Genomic DNA, 19573 nt, shown 5'->3' on the forward strand with positions numbered 1-19573 from the left:
GGGCTCTCTGACTTCCCCTCACAGTGTTTAAAGAACAATATACTTTCAGAATTCTCTCTCAAAAATGAACAACGTCTGCAGCTGAGATTCCCCCTACCATTTAAGAATGCCAAAAAAAAAAAAAAAAAAAAAAATCCTGGTAAGTGCTCTGGTTTACAGTCTACGGGTAACAATCACACCCTCCAGGAAGTTTTCAACGTTCCCCTATTTGGTGATAAAGGGCTATGCCCATAGCAGAGTGGATTCTCCCAGCAGCAGCAGCAGCAGTTACTATGATGACCTCTACCCAGGGCTTGAAGTCCCCAGTGAGCTTTTATCACAGCACTGCTGGGAAGTTCTGTCTGTTAATCAGGCCAGCTTTGACAACCGCAGGAGAGGGAGGGTTAGTCCATGTGTCAGGTCTTGGAGGTCTTCAGGCCTTGCTTTTCCATGATGTTCCACAGCTTGCGGAGATTGGACTGGGTGATGACATCGTCTGGTTTGAGTTGCAGCGCCCTCAGATAGTTGGCCTCAGCTTTCTGGAGCCGCCCATTGAGATGGAGAATGGCCCCCAGGTTCATGAGAGCAGCAGGGTACTGTAACAAGAGAGAGGAGGTGAGTGATAAAGAGGCCATTTCAAGATCTCCTCCATGGGGGACAAAATCCTCATCCACTCAGGAAAATGATTCCCATGTCTGGAGGCATCTGGTGGAAGTAATTTACCAGATATACAAATAGAGAGAGGATGAATACGCACCTTCAAAAGCACTTTGTACCTTAAGTAGGACAGGTAGTTAGGAAATATATCTTTTTTTTTTCCTTTAATGGAAAAGCATAGGTGACATGAAAAAGACTCAAAAACCTAGTCATACTGGTTTTTTTGGGGAAAAAAAAAAGCCCTTTCAACTTTATCTGGTCATGGTGGTACACCCCTATAATCTGATCAGGAGTTGAAGGACATCCTTGGATACATCATGAGAGTTATAGGGCAGCATGGAGCACATAAGGTTCATTTAAATAAATATAATTTCACATAGAATTGTGTTGAGGAATTTTAATATAGCATCATGGCTGCTTTGATCATACTCAGAGACCTTCTAATCTTTGTGATCCAGCAGGAATGCAGACATAACCTTAGTACACATCTTTAATCTCCCAAAAGAAGGTAAAGTAAGTTTATAGAAGCAAGCACCCATGTTTGAAAATGACATCTAATTGAGAGGCAGACCCAGTGACAAATCAGGGAAAGATTTGATAGAATAGTATATGCCCAACTCTCAGGAGGAGAGCAAAGGCAACAGTTTTACCAGAAGAGTTTTGCAGAGACAAGCTGAAAAGAGAAGAAGCTACACAGATGAGCCAGAGAATAAAAATCTGAAGATTAGAACAGACAGCCAAAGCAAGTTTGAGGCCAAGCAGAGCAATTCAGTCAGAAGCTGAGAGAGGCCAGTTTGAAACAGTCATTTTGGAGAGGAGTTTGAGGTAGAACAACTGGGTTGAACCAACCAAACAGAGTTCAGAAACAGACAGAAAGGTTCAGGTTATTTGGCAGTAAGTCTCAGAGGCTACAAACATTATAGGCCTTGATTAGATTGTATGGAAGCTAGAATCTTCCAGGACTAGGCTTAGATTAGCAGACATAGGCAAAAAGCTTTGGAAATGACAAATGCATTAGGTAAATAAAAGGTAGTTTTACATCCGGTATCCAACATGATTGGAGAAGAACAAAGACGACCAATGTTAAGAAAACAGAAGACATCTGACAGAAACATCACAGAGCTGAAGAAACATCTGACAGGATGCCACAGAGGAGAAATTTGCGTGGGATCATCTCCAGAGGAAGCATCAGTTCATCGAGTTCAGCTGGGAACCCAGGGAGACTCATGAGACTTCAGAGCCCCCAGAGCTTCTAAGCCAGAGCAAGAAATGGCACAGGAACCTCTGAGACATTGGATCACAGTAAGCCACTCCAAAAGACAATTTTAATTATATAGACAGACTTCTTCTTGCATTAAAAAAAAATGAGAAATGCCACTCTAGATCCCTTCAGAGGGAGAGGAATGTTACCTGAAAAAGCCACAGCAATACTTACTACAACTGTGACCACCAGAATAAACCCCTTCGTACTTTCAACGGCAATCTTTACATATTTCCTCTTTAAGAAGATTAAAAAATGTCTGTACAAGAAAAAATAGCTTTTATGGTACAAAGGCTCGAGAGACAGACATAGGAAGTAGGAGAATAGGAAATGCTTAATTGTGAATCTATGGTAAATAATAAAATTGGAGATCAAGAAAGACAGCCCATTGACAATGGGTAAGAAGTTTGGCTTGCTGCCATGAAGCTTAGCATGGAATGTTAGTACCTACATGTCTAGTTTATGTGTAGATTCATAAAGATATAACTGCACTTTGATAAACATAATAAGATTAGCTGAAAGACACTGGATTGTAGGAAAAACTGCTGAATTAGATCAATCTGTATACTTTAAAGATGTTTTAAAGTATGGAAGTTAGGGAATTTGTTATGCTGGGGAAGAGGATTTGTTTATATTTCTATAGGTAAAGAAAGACTAAGAGTTCCATCAAAATAAATAAGGATTCAATCCAAATAAGAGAATCTTCCACATGAAAGGCATGACTCAAGGAAGAGATGCAGAAAGACAGCAATGCAGAAAGCTGATCCCCCTGCGTGGAGACAGCTCAACAAACAAGCCAAAGAATGATGGATTGTTCATCAGATTGGCAGATGACAGACTGGAAAACCCTGATGCTGAAATGACGTTGCTGAAGCCAGATGAACAGGTCTGCAGTTACAAAGGATTATTGCATTAATAGATCTTCATAAGGACACTTTAAGTGTTGTTTTTAGGATTGATAATTGTTTCTGATATAATAAATTGCGTATCATTTTTAGCTTAAACAGAAAGGGGGAAGATGTACAGGAATTTCAATCCAGAAACATAGCTGCTCTCGTCACATCCAAAGATGTTCTAGGTCTGTATGATCTGGCCCTTACTACACATCTTTAATTCCAAACAATGAAGGTAAATTTAAGTTTGTAGAAGGAAGCACCCATGTTTGAAAGTGATGTCTAATTGAGGGGCAAAGTGAGGAATCAAAGAAATGTTTGGCAGAATGAAATAGAGATAGGACACACCCACTCCTCATGAGAAAAGAAGAGGAAAGAGACTTAAGAGAACATTGCAGAGCAGGGAGGGGGGGAGCAGTTTTACTGTAACAGTTTTATAGAGACAGGTTGTGGAGAGAACAAGTTAGACAGAGGTGAACACGGACAAGCCAGAGAATGAGAATGAGCCAGATTAGAATAGACTGCTAGAGTTAGTTTGAGGCCAAGTAGAGCATTTCAGTCAGAAGCTGAGAGAAGCCAGTTTGAATCAATCAGCTAAGAGAGGAGTTTGAGCCATAACAGCTGAGTTGAATCAGCCAGCCAGAGTTCAGAAAACTAGAAAGGGCAAGCGTATTCAGCAGAAAGACTCAGAGGTTGAAAACATTTCAGGTCTAGATTAGATTGTATGGAGGCTAGAAGCATCCAGGACTAGGCCTACGTTAGCAGATGGAGGCAGTGAGCCTCCAAGACAACAAATACATCAGATGAATAAAAGTTACGTTTGCAGAATTGATCATTTAAAAAAAAAAATCCTCAAATGTAGTGCTTTCCTGGCATGCCTGTAACTCTGGATTCCAGCCCCAATAGCACAAAACAGAAGTGAAGCAAACCAACTAACAATATACCTCAAAAGAAGAAATAAAAACTTGAGTGAAAAGTGAAAAATCTATGTCCGTGGAGTCTTGTTTCTTCTAGGCTGTGTATGAACAATAAGCTATATGATATTTACTGATATTTTCAGAGTGGAAGCACTGAAAATTTTTAAATTAAAATTTAACATCTTTCCCAAACCTAAACTATTTCTCAAAACAAGGCTTGTACATTTAAAAACTTAAAATTGTTAGATTTTTCTTATGGTGACTGTTTATGTAAATATATCAAGGCAAACAATACCAAAACCAATTAAACATATGGCATTGGAAAATATAACTTAAAAAATCCATTTTATATTACTTGTTGAAAAGAACTTCAGAAATGAGAAAAAAAATCTTAAATAATGCTTATACCATTTTTAGTTACCATGGAAAGTGAAATATAAACTTATCATGCAAAAAAATTCGGTAAGGATTTTTTTAAAAATAAGGAATATAGTAACCACAGTTTATTTCAAAGATTTTTCTCTCCAAATTATCAGATATATGTTAATGAGAGTATATTGTACGGAGAAGAATCTTTTGCATGCTATCTACAAATATAGTGGTTGCTGTCCTCTTTGTGTCCTGGCCTTAGGAGGTTCTAGCTAATAGAAAGCAAACATTTTGGCAGCTACATAAATGCATATTTCAAATATCAGATAAGCAACGTTTATATGCTATGACTGTGCTTTCATTTGGCAGATAGTGTCAGCCATTAATTGTCCTTCATTTTGTGCGGAAGCCAAAGATAATTTCCAATCATTTTATGATTTAATATTTTTACAATGCACGCATTTCAAAGCTGAATTCATTTGACCCTACTGTTTACTGTAAAAACAATTATTTCTCAACCAAATCAATGCTGGGGAGAGGAAAATAGCTCAGAGCAAACAAAGGGGAAAAACCATGATCAGATTTCAATTTGAAGAGATCTGGGTTTGAGTTCTTGTTTAACCATTGTGACCTTGGTGAAATGGCGTAACACCCCTGTACCCCAATTCCTTAATGTTGCTAGAAATACATAAAAACAGTAAACAGAGCCATATGGAGGAATACTGTCACAAAGTAGACACTCTGCAAATGCCATGGTCAGTTTTCCTAGTCTAATATATGCTTGGTAATTTTCATAATTTTACCTTCACATGCTAGAGAATGTCTCCATATACACATCAAATGTCTATTAAACCGCTGGCCATTATTTTCAAACTTTTCTACATTCTTTTATTTCCAAAAATAATATCACAGCTATAAGCCATGCCTGACTTTCACCCAACCTTTTGGCCAGGATGACTTCATGCTTATGAAGAAAACCACAGATGGTCAGTTTCTAATTTTAAACACCAATTCAAATACACCCAGCTCTAAATTAAATGGCACCGTGAAACTCTACACTGGAAACCAAAATGGCACCACCTACTTTGTCTTCTAAAGGAAGTTTGCTATCACACCACTATTATTATCTCAAGCTACTCGATGCCTGAATATATTTCTGAATTATGTCTCCTCACAGCGCTTGGCATGACTATCAATAAACAGCTACTGCACTTTGGTATGCATGTATTCATAGCCTCAACTGCCAGAGATGATAAAAAGAGGCAAGGAGAATCACCGTTGGAGGCCATTCCTTGTTAACCACAAGTAGAAGCGGCTTAGGAACTGAGCTGAGAGAAACCAGAAAGCTCTGTGAGACAGTCCCTCTTTCCTCATGGCTCTACCTATAGTGTGTATACGTCAAACTGCAATTCAGGGAGATTATACAAAGCACTCAGATTATGCATTCAGATGGCTCAGGTTTACATGCTAGCTCTACAACAGAGAAATACACATCTGTACAAGGGTCTTGGAACCTCACTTCCTTTCCAAGGTTGATGACAGAAGTATTTGTTTCATCCAGACACTAGAGATTATATATATGAAAGCAAAAGCATAATCTTCTCCCCCGCCCCCCGCCACCTTGGCCTTATCACTTCAAAATTTCGAGCCAAAATCTCTTTCTCAGTGTGTCTAAACAACACGCATCAGGGTTTCCCTGTTGGCTTGCACCTGTACTGACTTCCTAGTCTTTTTTTCCAGGCTTTTTGTCTAACAGATGAGAATGAAAACCTGTGGGAAAGTACACCAACCAAGCTATACACTGTATTATTGTTTCTAAAGTATAGCCCAGGGTTCTTTTGTTCTTAGGAATTATCTTCCTATGACCAGTTGGTGAATAAAATATTAGTATTTAATATTATTCTAAGAAAACAAGGAGTTAAATCTGTCTGATCAATGGTTTTTAAATGCTAATTACAATGGTGCTTTTGTGATGAATTTAATTTTTGTACCTCATTCTGTAGTATGTTACTCATTATGCAAACATAACCATAAATCTATATTATGAATTTAATGTGAGATGGTAGGTCTCAAAGGAAGGGATTCCTATTTGCTAACTGTTCTCAATAAAGAATAAAAAATACGTAAACTAAGTACGTACATATTTTAAAATGTCCATATTTTCAGTGGTTACTTATTTAGCTATTATCGTAACATTTTGTGATGAATATAAATACCTATTTTAATAGAAAAATTATTTTAGAAATTTAATAACCTATATAACATACTGTTTAAGACACACTATCCCTTCTTATCTGGGTGAATGGTAACTACTGAAACTTACAAACAGTTCTGCTAAAACGTGACTGAAGTAATGGATATTGGCAAACCAAGTAACTGCTTTGAAAGGTCAACAAGTGATTTTGACTTAAATACTTTTAAGTCTTTATGCTAAAAACATATATATAAAATTGGATGTCATTTATCTTCCCAAGCCTGTCATGTATACCTTCCGGAGCAGTGGAGGTTGTGACTTCATGCAAGCCCACCGTCCTGAGGAACTTCTGGCCTTCCAGCCACACAACAGAGTTCAGAGAGTACTCTAGGGAGGCCCTCAACGCTGGGCAGAAAAATCAAACTTTCAGCCCCTACCTATCAAGTCAGAATGTGAATTTTAAATAGATCCTCAGTCTCTTTTATTCCCATCCACATGCTGGAAGCACTGTCATCAAGGTCACTTCTAGATCAAAGATGCTATCATCTTACAGTTTTTACAACGAAGTCGCGTAGGATAGGTAGAGCATGTAGAACAAAATAGGCCAAATCATCTCTCTATTCCCTTGCAGAGTACAATTCTCCTTTTGGTCACATAATTACTTAAGGCAGTAAACGTTCAAGTGAAACTTTCTTAAAGGTGATGTAAATGATTCAATGCTGGGAGACAGAAAGAGAGGGTGTGGAAACAGCGTGTGACAGGTGTCTAAACAGCCCGCAAGCCTCTTTAGCTATGGGAGTGCCTTGCGAGAATTTCAGGTGGCAGTTCATCTTATTACATGCTGGTGGCTTTGCTCTCTGCCAGCTGCAACTCATGGCTTGGGATTAGACATATAAACACAAGTGCCAATGTCTTCCCTCCCACACATGGTCTTTATTGAAGACAGCCGATGAAATTTTCAGCATGTTAACCATGGCAGGCAGCAGCTCACAGCCCCGTGACATAGGGCTTCTGGCTTAATACAACAAATGAGGCCACCTCCTCCTCCACAGGCTAGAGCAGAGCCCCAGACCCCGCTTGTTTCCTCCAAAAGGACAGATGCTTTACATCAAACGGGATGACTGGCAACCATGTGGGGGCAGCATATGACGTCTTTCTCAAGTCTCTGGAGAGTTATGTCTTGTTATTTTACTGTGGTCTTTGGCTTGATTCTCTAATGGTGGAGGAGAAAATTAAAATGATGGACATCTATCTACTGGGGCAGGATAGAGCGATGACACCAAGATTATGGAAGTGTGATTATGGTCCAAGGTCCTTGAGGCCCTCAAAACCTCAAAGGGTGTTGGGAGGAGGAGCTGATTGGTTTCCTATCTTTAGCATACCTCATAATGTTGTGAAGAAACATCTAAAGGAAGAGTAAGTGGATACAGAGTTTGGAATTCTGCATTCTCCTGGGAACAGGGCTAAAATGTACAAATGCAAGAGGCCTTGGAAGTTCAAGAGGAAGGGAAGGGCTAGGCAGTACACATTCCATTTGACCCCATGTCTCCTCCTCTCCAGCAGGAGAAACTTTCGGAAGATGGAAATAGAATACAGCACCCAATATTTCTTCTACCTATTAAATTCTTTTTACTTCCAATCTGTTTTTACTGATTTCTTTCCAAAGAATCTGCTCATGTTGTTGAAACTATTTCTAACACTTATTTACTGTTGCGGGAACCAGATACCATTTGAAAGAGAAAGACTGTCATGAGCATGATGTCCTCCTAACTCATAAATGCACTGGAGGAGTGTTTCCAAGATACCCACCTTCAACTCTCCTTCCAACTATAATTTGAAAACAAATACATTTATATAATTAAAAGTTATTAACAGATTCTCATTTCTTTAAAAAAAAAATAGTTATCAAATACCTGAATGAGTGCCATTCAAGTGTGGCTAAAATTGCTTACTCAAACAAATTTACCAGAGAAATAACTGTGCCATGTTGCTTAAAAATTATTGGCATAAACATTTTAAGAAACGACAACTAAAAGAGCACTTGTGACTAATTATATACATATACACACACATGTTTAGCAGACATTTAATAAATAATACTGATGCTTTTAAATAGGTTTTATGGAAAAGTAGAATGTGGACTGAAATAATACCAGATATAGTAGATTCTTCAGTAAAGGAGTTATTGTTATTCCCACTTTGTCCAACTGGGGTGATTAATGGTCTAACCCTAAACAGAATCCTTGATATACCACCTGCTACTTATGTACACAAGCATATGACATCTAATTGTTAAAATTTGGTAACATGCCTTTAAAAAATCCTCTCTTAAACCTTTTCCCTGGAAGGTTGGGGATGTAGGTCAATAGTAGAGTCTTTGCCTACCCTACATGAGGCCTTAGATTTGATGCCAGTGACTGCTAGCAAGAAACAGACAAACAAACATTTAAAATAAATGAACAAATAAATAATAAAGAAAAGCCAAAATATAAAACAAAGAAAAACAAGAGAAATCCTCCTACCTATGTCTTTTCTCTTCCTCCCATCTTTAGTCTCTTTTAAGTTGCTACATTATACAATTATTTTAATAGAAAAAGATAGCTGGGAGGGAGGAATGGGAGGATATAAGTGATGGGATAACAATTGAGTTGTAATCTGAATAAATTAATTAAATAAAAAAAAAAAAAAAAAAAGAAAAGGATAGCTACCTAAAAGATGAGCGGCAGAGTTAAATAAAGATGAATCAATCCAATACACATGTGGTTTCTAAAATATATATATTTTTTTAAGTACACAAAAGTTTCAAAGGGCATAATTAGTACCATAGATACCCACACAAATAGAACCTTATAAACACAACTGAAGGCCCTGGTCGCCTCCCTGTTTTATTCTTGATCACCTCCAAAACAAAAGTACTATCTTGAAATTAGCAATTCTCATCCAAGGCTGCATTATATACATTTCTGTGTGTACACCCACAACAATGGCAAAGCTTTTGTGTGCTGTACAGCCCTGCTGTTCATCATCTAACACAGAACACCATTCTCCCATGTCTATACCTGCAGCTTGAGGCCTTTTGCTCATCCTTAGATCTTTTTGATTGATTAGTCTTTGAGGTTGAGTTCCTTCACTTGCACTGTACTGCATGCCTTCTCTCCCTGGTGGAAACCCTACTCTTTAAAAGAACGCTTGTCACTTCCATGCATATCTCTACATACCTAATTATGGAGAGACCTCTAGGAGTGGAGTTGCTGGATCATAGAGCAGCTCTCACTTTGCCAGTTCTTAGGGTGTCATCAGTATGTAATAGTAGGTCCATATACCATAGCAGGATAGTAGTCACTACTTTGTAATTTTTGTAAAACAAGCAGAAACTTATAGACTGGTCTGTGCTTAATCTCATCAATTACTAGAGAAATTAATATTTTCATCTGTTTGTGATCTTTCTAGAGTGTGCCTTCTGTGACCTATCTGTTCTACTCTATCTAATGGACAAAATGAGTCTGTAGGGAGTTTTCAACTACATGGCAACTACCCTGAGACTGCCTAAACGGGACTACTTGACTGATGGCTCCCAAGCTTGAAAACCAGATAAACACTGACCACTATGAACTGTTGCCTCCTTTTCCCCTGCTTTCTTTCCTCATTCTTGTCTCCTCAACTTGAAATTGTTTGACAGTTATGTAAGAAATGTTTTGATTATATTTATGTTTCCCTTTTTTAGCTCCTCCCAGACCCATCCCTTCTTCCATCCCTAAACAATTTTGTGTCCTTTATTTTTGGTTGTTTGTTTTAACCCAAACTCCAAACTGTGATGGCCATATAATCTTGGATGTGTAGCCTACTCCTGAAGTGGGATCTATCTCTTAAGAGCTACACTTATAAGAAAACTAACTCTCCCTCCCCCCAACAACTATCAATTGTCAATAGTTGACAATAGTTGTCAGTAGCTGAGGAGCTATGAGTAGAACTTTGTGCCGACCTCCATTTTCTGTGCTCAGATTTTTGTGTCTGAGCACAGGTCTTAACGCATGTTATTACAACTGCTGGGATCCCACATGTGCAATTATACTAACATATATGAAAAACAATATTTGGTTTTAGTCACGCGCCTCTGTTTTTTTTTTTTTTTCCTCTCTATTCTGCAATGACCTCTGAGCGTTGGAATGAGGAGATATAACATAGATGTTTCATTAAGGGCCTAACCTTTCATAGTCATTCATTTTCTACACCTTTTCTCATCGTGAAAATCTGTAGTAATCACCATCTATTCCCAATAGAAGCTTTTCTGATAAATGAATAAAAGACATGCTATTTTGTGGGTATAATGAGTCATTAGGAGTTGATTGAATAATATGTGCAATTACCAAACTACGAGCAGATGCTAATATAGTGCCTATGGCCTGTCTAGGTATGGTTCATGGCCATGTACGTTTCTCATCTTGTCAGAAAGTGGTTGGTTACTCTCATGATGTTCATGCCACTGTTGCACAAGTAGGCTTATCTTTTCAGGGCAGTGGTTATTGTAGTTCTCAGAGCCCAAGTTGGGTAAGATTGGTGATTATTTTTCTTCTCATGGTATGCATAGCATGTTTCAGAACCATGAAGGCTAGACAGTATGGATGAAGCATTTAGTTGAGTACCAGCTTGGTGTCTCCATGTTTTAATGACTAAATTATGCAACGTATTCAGCAATAGGGGCTTCTGTCTAGTTTTGGAAGGCACCAATAGCATTGGCAACACACCATCTTTAGTAAGATGCCCAAAGGACTCTATATTCCATTACAGAGACACTTTGCTATCTATGTTCATACAGTCCAGATGAGTGGCCAAACAATCAGTGGCTAATACTAATGTAGTATACTTCCCACAACGGAATTTTGTTGCTAGGCTCTTAAATGAAATCATAAAATTTACAGGTAAATGGAGGAAGCTAGAAAGAATCATTCTTAGTGAGGTAGCCTAGACCCAGAAAAATAAACACTACATGTTTCTCTCACTTGAGGATGTTAGATTTGAATCTTCATCAGATATATGTGTTCCATTTGGAATACCCATGGAGAATAAGAAAGTAGTCAAGAGCTATGGATTAAATGGGAAGAATGGAATAGGAAAGGTTACTTTGGGTTTTGGGGAGAACAAAGTAGAGGAGGAAATATGGGGAGAGGAATAAATGAATAAATAGCACTATATGCCTTCAGAAAAGTTTACATAGGAACCAACTTTTTGACTTTCTTGGATTTTTGAGACATTGTTGTTCAGGTTCCAGGCTGTCCTGGAACTCCTTATGCAGACATAGCTGGTGTTAAAAATCACACTTTTCTCACTTCTGCCTTCTAAATGATTAGATTACAACTGTAGACCATCATATCCTGCTATCAGTCTTTCTCGACAGAAAAATGTGACCAGGAGTCTGTATACCCAGCATTTGTCAAGTTGAGGCAAATATATTTTAAGTTAGCCTGAGCTACAGAATGGGTTCCTGTCTCAAAAAAAAAAAAAAAAAGGGGGGGGGGTGGAGAAAGAAATGGACAATCCTTTAAATAGGTTTACCTTTCGTGTGTGTGCACGGGGTGTTGAGTGATGAGAGCCATGTGATGGACTTCAGGGAGAGACTATGTCTCAAATATTTCACAGTAATCATATAAAATCCTAGGTCACTGTAATGGGACAACAACGGCATCTACCAGCACACAGAAACAAAACAAAACAAAACCAAAAACGACTCTACTTATGGCCTTTGTCCAAATGCCTTGCTCAATGGCTTCCCTCTCAGATCCATTAAAAAGTAATAACAAAAAATAATTTAGGCTTAGGATGATCAATAATCTTGCTATTTCCCTCCCTCCTCTGTGTGCTCACATGTCTGCTGGCATCCTGTCCCATTTCTAAATTTTACTAGCCTCGTATGCTTCCCCTTCCTTCAGTTTCTTCTCTACTTCAACATGTCTCCCACTTAAGTATTCATACTTTTTAATAAAAAGGGGTGTTTCAGAGATTTCAAAATGTTCCTATAAGAAAGAACCTTCAGCCTCGGTCCTAAGCAGTGTTTTAACATCTGGCACTCAAAGCGAATCCTCCCAATGCTTTATGTCCTGGCTTCCTGGACTTCTGTTTCTGTCACGTGCTCCTTAGAGCAGCCATTCCCCTCATAGAGGACTCTTCTAACAATGCCCTTCCTCCTTTCTCCCGGACAAACTGCTCATTAATATAAACAAAGCCAAGCCAGAGAGGACAGCAATCTCTATTCATGGCTTCCTTTCAATGTTCCCATGGTGGTGCTGCCTGCATACATTAACTGCAACATTTAACACAGTGAATTATAGCTGCTTGTTATACATGTCTCTCTTCTTCACCGAAGGGTGAAAAACTCATTGAGTTTATTTCAATTGTCTTGGTCAGACAGAGGTAGACACTGGCAGAAGAATGAAACACTCAATGAAAGCTTGCTGAAACTCCATATGGTCGAGGAGAAGAAACTGGCCAAGTGGTGGCCAGTTCCAAAGCAGTGTCAGTGTGATCTGACATGCACTTATTAAGCACCTGTAATGTCAAGATCTCTGCTAGACGCTAGAGAAGTGATGGGCAAAAAACTTTTATTTTGCTATATATGTGGAATTAGCTCATTTTTTAAAAAAAGCATACCCTGGTATTTATCACAAGCAAGTAAGAGGTATTACATGTATTATCTCAGTGCAGTTCCTCAAACCGCCATCCGTGTATTAAAGTAAGTGCTAACAAGGATCACACTGGAAAGGCTCACTGGCTCACTTCTCAGCCCTGCTCATGCTGACAAATACATGCCCTAGAAGGTAAAGAAAGATATGTCTAAATGGAACATAGTAAGAGCTTATTTCTGGATACAAGGCCAAGAGACAAGATGTACTATCTGGCTGCTGCAAGATTTCATACATCCAAAATAAGAGTTACATACATTTTTGCAATTAATGGGTGGCATCAAAATCCTTTTTTTTTTTTAAGTTTTAAAAGCATTTTTGGCAGACCACTAAGAGCAAAGCTGAAGGTAGACAGTAATCTTAATAAATAGGAGTCTGAATTTCAATTAGTTTGACAATTAAGATGGCAATAGTGACAGCTATGGTTTTAACCCTTCCATGACCAACCCAAGTTCAGGGGGAAAGCCATACATAACAATGCAATGAGCAAAAGGTTCTTCACAAAACAGCCTGAAAAAACAAAAAAAGAAAAGAAAAGAAAAGAAAAAAAAAAGAAAGAAAAAAATCTGCAAGCAACACAGTGCTCTTCATTTAGAGAGAATACTTCCAAATAGTCAAGGTTCGATTAAAGCATCACTACGAAAAAGAAAAGGAAAAAAAAAGATTTACCAAATCTTAGATGGGACAAGAAAAAATAGCACTGAAATCTAGTGACGTCAAGGCAGACGCTGACAGATTATATGAATGATTCATTGTGATTCTCAGTTTCAGTGTAGTATTTGTGTTTATGAAATAGCTTTTGAATAAAACAAAACACACACGGGCAACAAGGAAGACACAATATTGTATTAAGGGGGTAGTTTCAATCTGTCAGTGACACATTTTATCCTATGCACTCAACTCTTGCTTCCTACATCTGCCCCATCCCACAGGGCATAACAGGAACGTTCATTTAACTTTTATGACTGGTGTGATTGCCACAATGTGGAGTGCTATTCATTTTGATGGCAGTCAAAATGTCAGCAGCTGTGGCGTGGCGGCTGAGCAAACAGTCATTGTAATGGCATCATCTCCAAGGTGGTGGTTATCTCTAATAGACTTTAAAGTGCATCCCTTGAATTAAGAACCTGGCCTCAGAAATTACTTTTCACTGAAAAAGATGCTGCCTCAAAGTTGCGTTTCCTAATGCCCTTGGTTTCATAATGATGCCTTTCACAGGTCATGCATGGAAAGCCTGGGTCTGAGACTACCTAAGTGGCATTCGAAAAATGCAACCAGTACACTGTTTATTTTGATTTGCAGCAAGAACTATGCTTATCATATGAAGCAAAACCACCAAACCCTTGCTCTCCCTCACTGAAAATTGCATGCAGAAGGGAAAAGGGGTAAAGATTAGAAGAACATAGGACATTTAGAAAATAGTCACAGCAGACAAGCATCTGTGTCAAAAACAAAGACAAACATCATGCCCTGTCTGCCCTCACTGACCTAGGTACGTGCCACAAAATTCCATGAAATCCTTGATAAATTTCTTTGCCTATTGATTGAAGGAATATAATGGACTCTACTTTATGTTCAATACTTTTAGCATGAAGAGGAAAAAAGAGCTTATGCTTACATTCTCAATAATAATCATATTACAAAGAATGAATTCCAGCTGTCCCATTGTCCCCGTGTGTGCATTTGTGTGTGTGTGCGTGTGGGCGTGTATGAAGCATGAATTTGAGTATATGTGATAAAATGACTGTTCATTCAGAGAAGCTGGAACATGTCACAAGAATATCATCAAATCATATTTCAGGGATATGTTGGACGTTAATATCTACACCTAAAATATTTAAGAACTCAACTGTCATGACTGTCAGGAGTAGAAATTCATTCTCTTAGCCTTTTTTAAAAATGAAAACTGATCATTTTCACATATTTAAAACAATCAGATGTATGTGCTTATGGGAGTATACGTTTTTCATATGGTTTAGACATGTCATATTTACACAGTCAAAGGTATGCTGGAGCAGGATTTAACGAATGCCAAAGGAATCAAATATGGGAAAATATTTAAGCCTTTGTAGACTGAGCCTGTAGTTCACTTTTATGCTTTCAATACCCTGATATTATGGGAGTTAGCTGAGAGACGATGGTTTATATATTGCAGAAATGACAGGTTTGTTCCTAAATAAGACTTCCTGTAAATATTCACTGCTTAGAAATATGGAAATGAGTATGTCAATGACCTCAAAGCAGTAGATTAAAATGGGTAGTCTTACATATTCTGAAACTTTACTAAAGGGCTATAATGGGATACCATTAATTCAGTGGCCCACTGTATTTTTCACTGTAATCAGACTCCAGAAGTCTGACAACAGATTATTGGTAAGGGTCCTCCCTCCTGGATGTGCAAACCCATGGCGTTCCTATATTCCTCATGTCTCCCCTGTTTTAGGAGAGATTTCCTCCCATCATAAGGGCCCTACTCTCTAGGCCTAATCAATCAAGCCCCATCGATTCTTTCAGAGGCTCGATCTCCAATCACATCAGGGGTTTCAGTACATGTGTTCTGGAGACAGACAAACACTCAGTTCATAACAGGCAGGCAACATCACTTTTTTGTTCTCTGTTTCAGAGCAGACATGATATGAACACACATGAGTAGTCAGGGGTGAAATTCAGTCAGAACAATGTCATTTCAACATGACAGCAAGTGTCTACACACACACACACACACACACACACACACACACACACACACACTTTTCTGAGCCAGCTAACCATAGCCTTCATGTACACAAGTGGAAAGTATTTCTCATGCTTTAAGTAAAGATGACTGGATCAAACAAACAAACAGTAGTAAAGCAATTCCTCCCCAAACTATAAATCCTCCCAGGGTTAAAAGTACACTGTGAACACTGCCTGACACATGGCATTCTATTTTTACTTTTATAGGATGGGGGCTTTGTTGGTATGTGCTGGAAAAATGGTGATGCAAGGCCTTTATACATCACTTCAGAAACTATTCCACCAGGACACACCAATCGAAGTGAAGCTGTGCCACATTCTGAGCCGCTACACTTGCCAAACTATCACACCTGCTACAAATGTAAGATAAATAAATGCAGCTTGTGGGCAAACCAAGGGGTGCTGAGTGGCAGGACTTCTCCCGTGTACAGCACAGACACAGGCACCACCTCAGAATTTCTTGATCCTGTGCATATTCTGTCAAGGTATTATCTGGAATAGATTTAAACTAAACGGTACTAAGCATATCCTAAACAAGGCATGGCCAGCCAGCATTGCTTGTACGTCTATAAGATTTTTACAACTGACTCAATAACATAGTCTTCTTCCACGTTCTTATATAATACCGATTCTGCAATGCTTCCACATAGTCAACCTACCAATGTCTCAGAGCTTCCTTAATTCTTCCTTATGACTCTTTCCCCTGGGCCTCCCTTTCTTGGTACAGTCTGCTAATATAAAAGAGGAAACAAGAAAGCATAGAGCTAGCCATTCATAAGGGAACCACACTTGCCCAAAGTCCCAACATTGTTAGCATCAAATACATTGACTGGATCCTTTCTCACCAGTTCTCTCAATTAACAACCAATATGAAACCTGAAAAGGAAGGCAGAGCCATGTAGATTGTTTTAGACTCAACCAGCAATTTTTTCGATAGTAATTCTGATTTCCTTCAGATTCTATACCAAGTTAGGGAACCTAATGATTATAAAGGTATGTGTCACATACGTTGTGTGTAACATATTTCCACACTTTCAAGGAAGTAATTTTGTATGCACAGAATAACAACCTAAGATCTGATATTTGACAGTGCTAACACTAGGGTACATATCATAGCTACCTGTGATTCCAATCTGAACAAGCAAAAGAGAACACACTTTTCTAGAATTGTGGGGCATATTTTTTCAGTTATTTAATTAAAAAAAAAAACAGAGGCATGATCTTCTCTTCTTACTACATATTAGTTATTCTGGAAACAAAGTACCTTATGAATACTCCACTAACTCTTTAATTAAATTGTAGGCCATTTATGTCATAAATGCTTAATGTCCATTGTGTATAATAATTAAATCCAATTTCAGTGTCTTGAAATGACTCATAGAAATTAAGCTATGCTCTAATGCCTGCAATTTGATACTTCTATTTAATTTAGTCAAAGATGTAACTTTAAGAACTATGCTAACTTTTTGGTTCACCCAAGAGTAGAATTAAATGATAATTATAAAAGTAACATTCTTAAAATTAATGCTAAGTGAGCCTGATCTGTTACATAAGTGGGCCCCAAAAGACATTTAGGGTACAGATGGGTGTAGGTCAGCTCAACTCCAAAATTTGTTCATAGGGAACATCTCAGGAAACAAGAAGCAAGGTATTTTGGCATCTCTTATTGAATAAATAAGAACTAGGAAGGAAAAAAATTTATGATGATGAAAATTTTAAGAAAAAAAGGTACTAAAAAAATTCAGATTGTCAATATTTAAAAATCAACTGTGTCATTCAGTTCTGATTATGAATTTAAAATTTTTAAGATTCTTTTTGGGTGTGGCACTACATGCTTTCAATCTCTAAGAGTGTCTGTGAGGTCCAGGTCTGTGTGGTCTACGTCATCACTGAGCAATTTCTACACAATGAAGCCCAAACAATGCACAAAACAGTTCAAGTACTAGGTCTGATAGAGCTTATATTCTCTATAGAATACACAGATAATATGCGTGAGTATCACTGGTACTGTGATATGGACTAAGATTAAAAAGCGGATCACAGTATGTGTTCAAGGAAAGGATGAGAGAAAAGGTCATAAATTATTCTGTAAATCATTTCTGATTATTTGTAACTCCTCCCTCCAAAAGATTAAAAAGAAGAGCCCATGAGGACACATGAGCACCTACATTCACAGGTGGGAAGAAGCAGCACTGGGCCAAAAGGCACGAAGGACCTGAGCTGGGATACCCTGGAAAGATGGGAGAATGGGTTTCCACGAGGAAGGAGTAACAACCTGTCAGAGGATATTCACAGGATGAAGAATTTAGAATTGAGAACCGTGTGATAGAGTAGGTTCAGGTGAAAGGGTAAAGTTTTGTTTTACGGTGAGGATGAGAAGTGGTGCAGTTAGCTAAAGAAATGAGGTTAAAGGTTTTACTTACTGTTTTTACAAGTTTGTAGGGGGAAATGTGCGTTAATGGTAATGGGAGAAACAGAGAGGAAGAGAGGGGAAGGGAAGAGAGGGGAGAAAGAAGTAGCTTTGGGAACGTTGTCCATTAGAACTCAGAACAGAGGCACCTACAAATTCAGTTTAATTTAGTTTGCACACCTTCTCCGTAACAGCAGAAGAAAAGCAGCATTAAAGATACAGATGATAATGAATGTTAGATGTGGTAACAGACGTCTTGGAAGGTCTCTGATGACTTCTAAATCTCTAGTGATACAGAAAATAAAGTAATAGCATCTAGTGTGACCCTGATACCATCAGGACATACCCCGGAAATTCTAGGCATGAGAATACAGTGCCAATGGCTATCTGAGACACTGTGAGGGAATACTAGAAAACCCTAGAACAAGTAAGGCATTATGATAAATGAATGAGCCTGGCACACAATGCTAGTATGAAGGGCTAAGAGGAAGCCTGTGATGAAGCCTGTGTGTCTTATCATTCTAAACAGTTTACTACCCAACTTCATACTTTAGGTCCCTAAATAGATGTTAGGTCTTACTGTATTGTTTTTATTTTCTTTCTTTTTATATTTTCAGTGCAGGTGATCAGAATCAAACCCTAACCCTTACACATGCTAGGAAATCACTGTGTCACTATATCTCCAAGCAGGTTTCCCTTCAAAATTCTTAATTTTTCTTTATATCCTGATTTTTCTCTTCTTGTGTGGAAACCTAGATAATTTGCTCACACTGTCTTAAATTTGCTGCTGTTCATGGGAGTATCTAGCTGCTGTCTAACCACGGAGCTTTGATATCATTGCTTTTCAGGCCCTGCCCCCAGACCACTCATTTCTGTTTCCAGCCCTCAAGACACAGGTAGCTAAGAGAGTTGAGGTGGGATGAAGGGGAGGGCATGAGGGAGGGAGGGAGGGAGGGAGAGAGAGAGAGAGGGCATGCAGCTGGCCAAGATTAGACCACAGAATCTCACCAAACCTTGAGCTTGCCCCAAGAGCCAATCGTAAAATCCCACCAATCTCAGACCACCTGGGAGAGCTCCAACCACAAAAACAAACAAACAAAGAAACAAACACAAAAAACCTATATAAGCTCAGTTCATTGCTTCTCTCCTGAGTGGAAGCAGCCACTCTCTTGTGTCTTTCTCAATACATCTCTTGAGTGGAGTTTGTTTTGTGGTATTCCTTGGCTTCCGATTGCCAGGATGCCTTTCTCTTCAAAGCTGTAACCCTTACAGCTTGTAGGAGTGGTACTTTCAACATAGCTACACACAGCTGTATGTTTCTGATAATTCTAGTTTCTGTAGTCCTTAGCTATACGGATATTTTGCATCTACTGACCCTTGGATGTATGCTGATTACATATGTGTTGAAAGTAGAAAAGCTTTTAGGGAGGAGAATATTATTCTGTCATCTACTCAAGGTATAGGAAGAGGAACTATGCTC

The 19573-nt window shown here is 38.5% G+C and overlaps 1 protein-coding gene across 2 annotated transcripts in view; it reads right to left on the bottom strand.

The window, feature by feature from the left end:
- Positions 1 to 122: 122 nt before the first annotated feature.
- Tmtc2 (transmembrane O-mannosyltransferase targeting cadherins 2) overlaps positions 123 to 19573 on the bottom strand; it is a 383935-nt gene continuing 364484 nt past the window's right edge. Inside the window, exon 12 of one of the 2 annotated variants that reach the window (XM_051139933.1) lies at positions 123 to 575. In XM_051139933.1, the coding sequence (XP_050995890.1) occupies positions 396 to 575 (180 nt within the window). In that variant the 3' untranslated portion in view covers positions 123 to 395. The remainder of the gene's footprint in view (positions 576 to 19573) is intronic. The other variant, XM_051139935.1, reaches the window with a different exon arrangement.

The sequence above is a fragment of the Acomys russatus genome, chromosome 31 (assembly GCF_903995435.1).
Source record: "Acomys russatus chromosome 31, mAcoRus1.1, whole genome shotgun sequence".
NCBI lineage: Eukaryota > Metazoa > Chordata > Mammalia > Rodentia > Muridae > Acomys > Acomys russatus.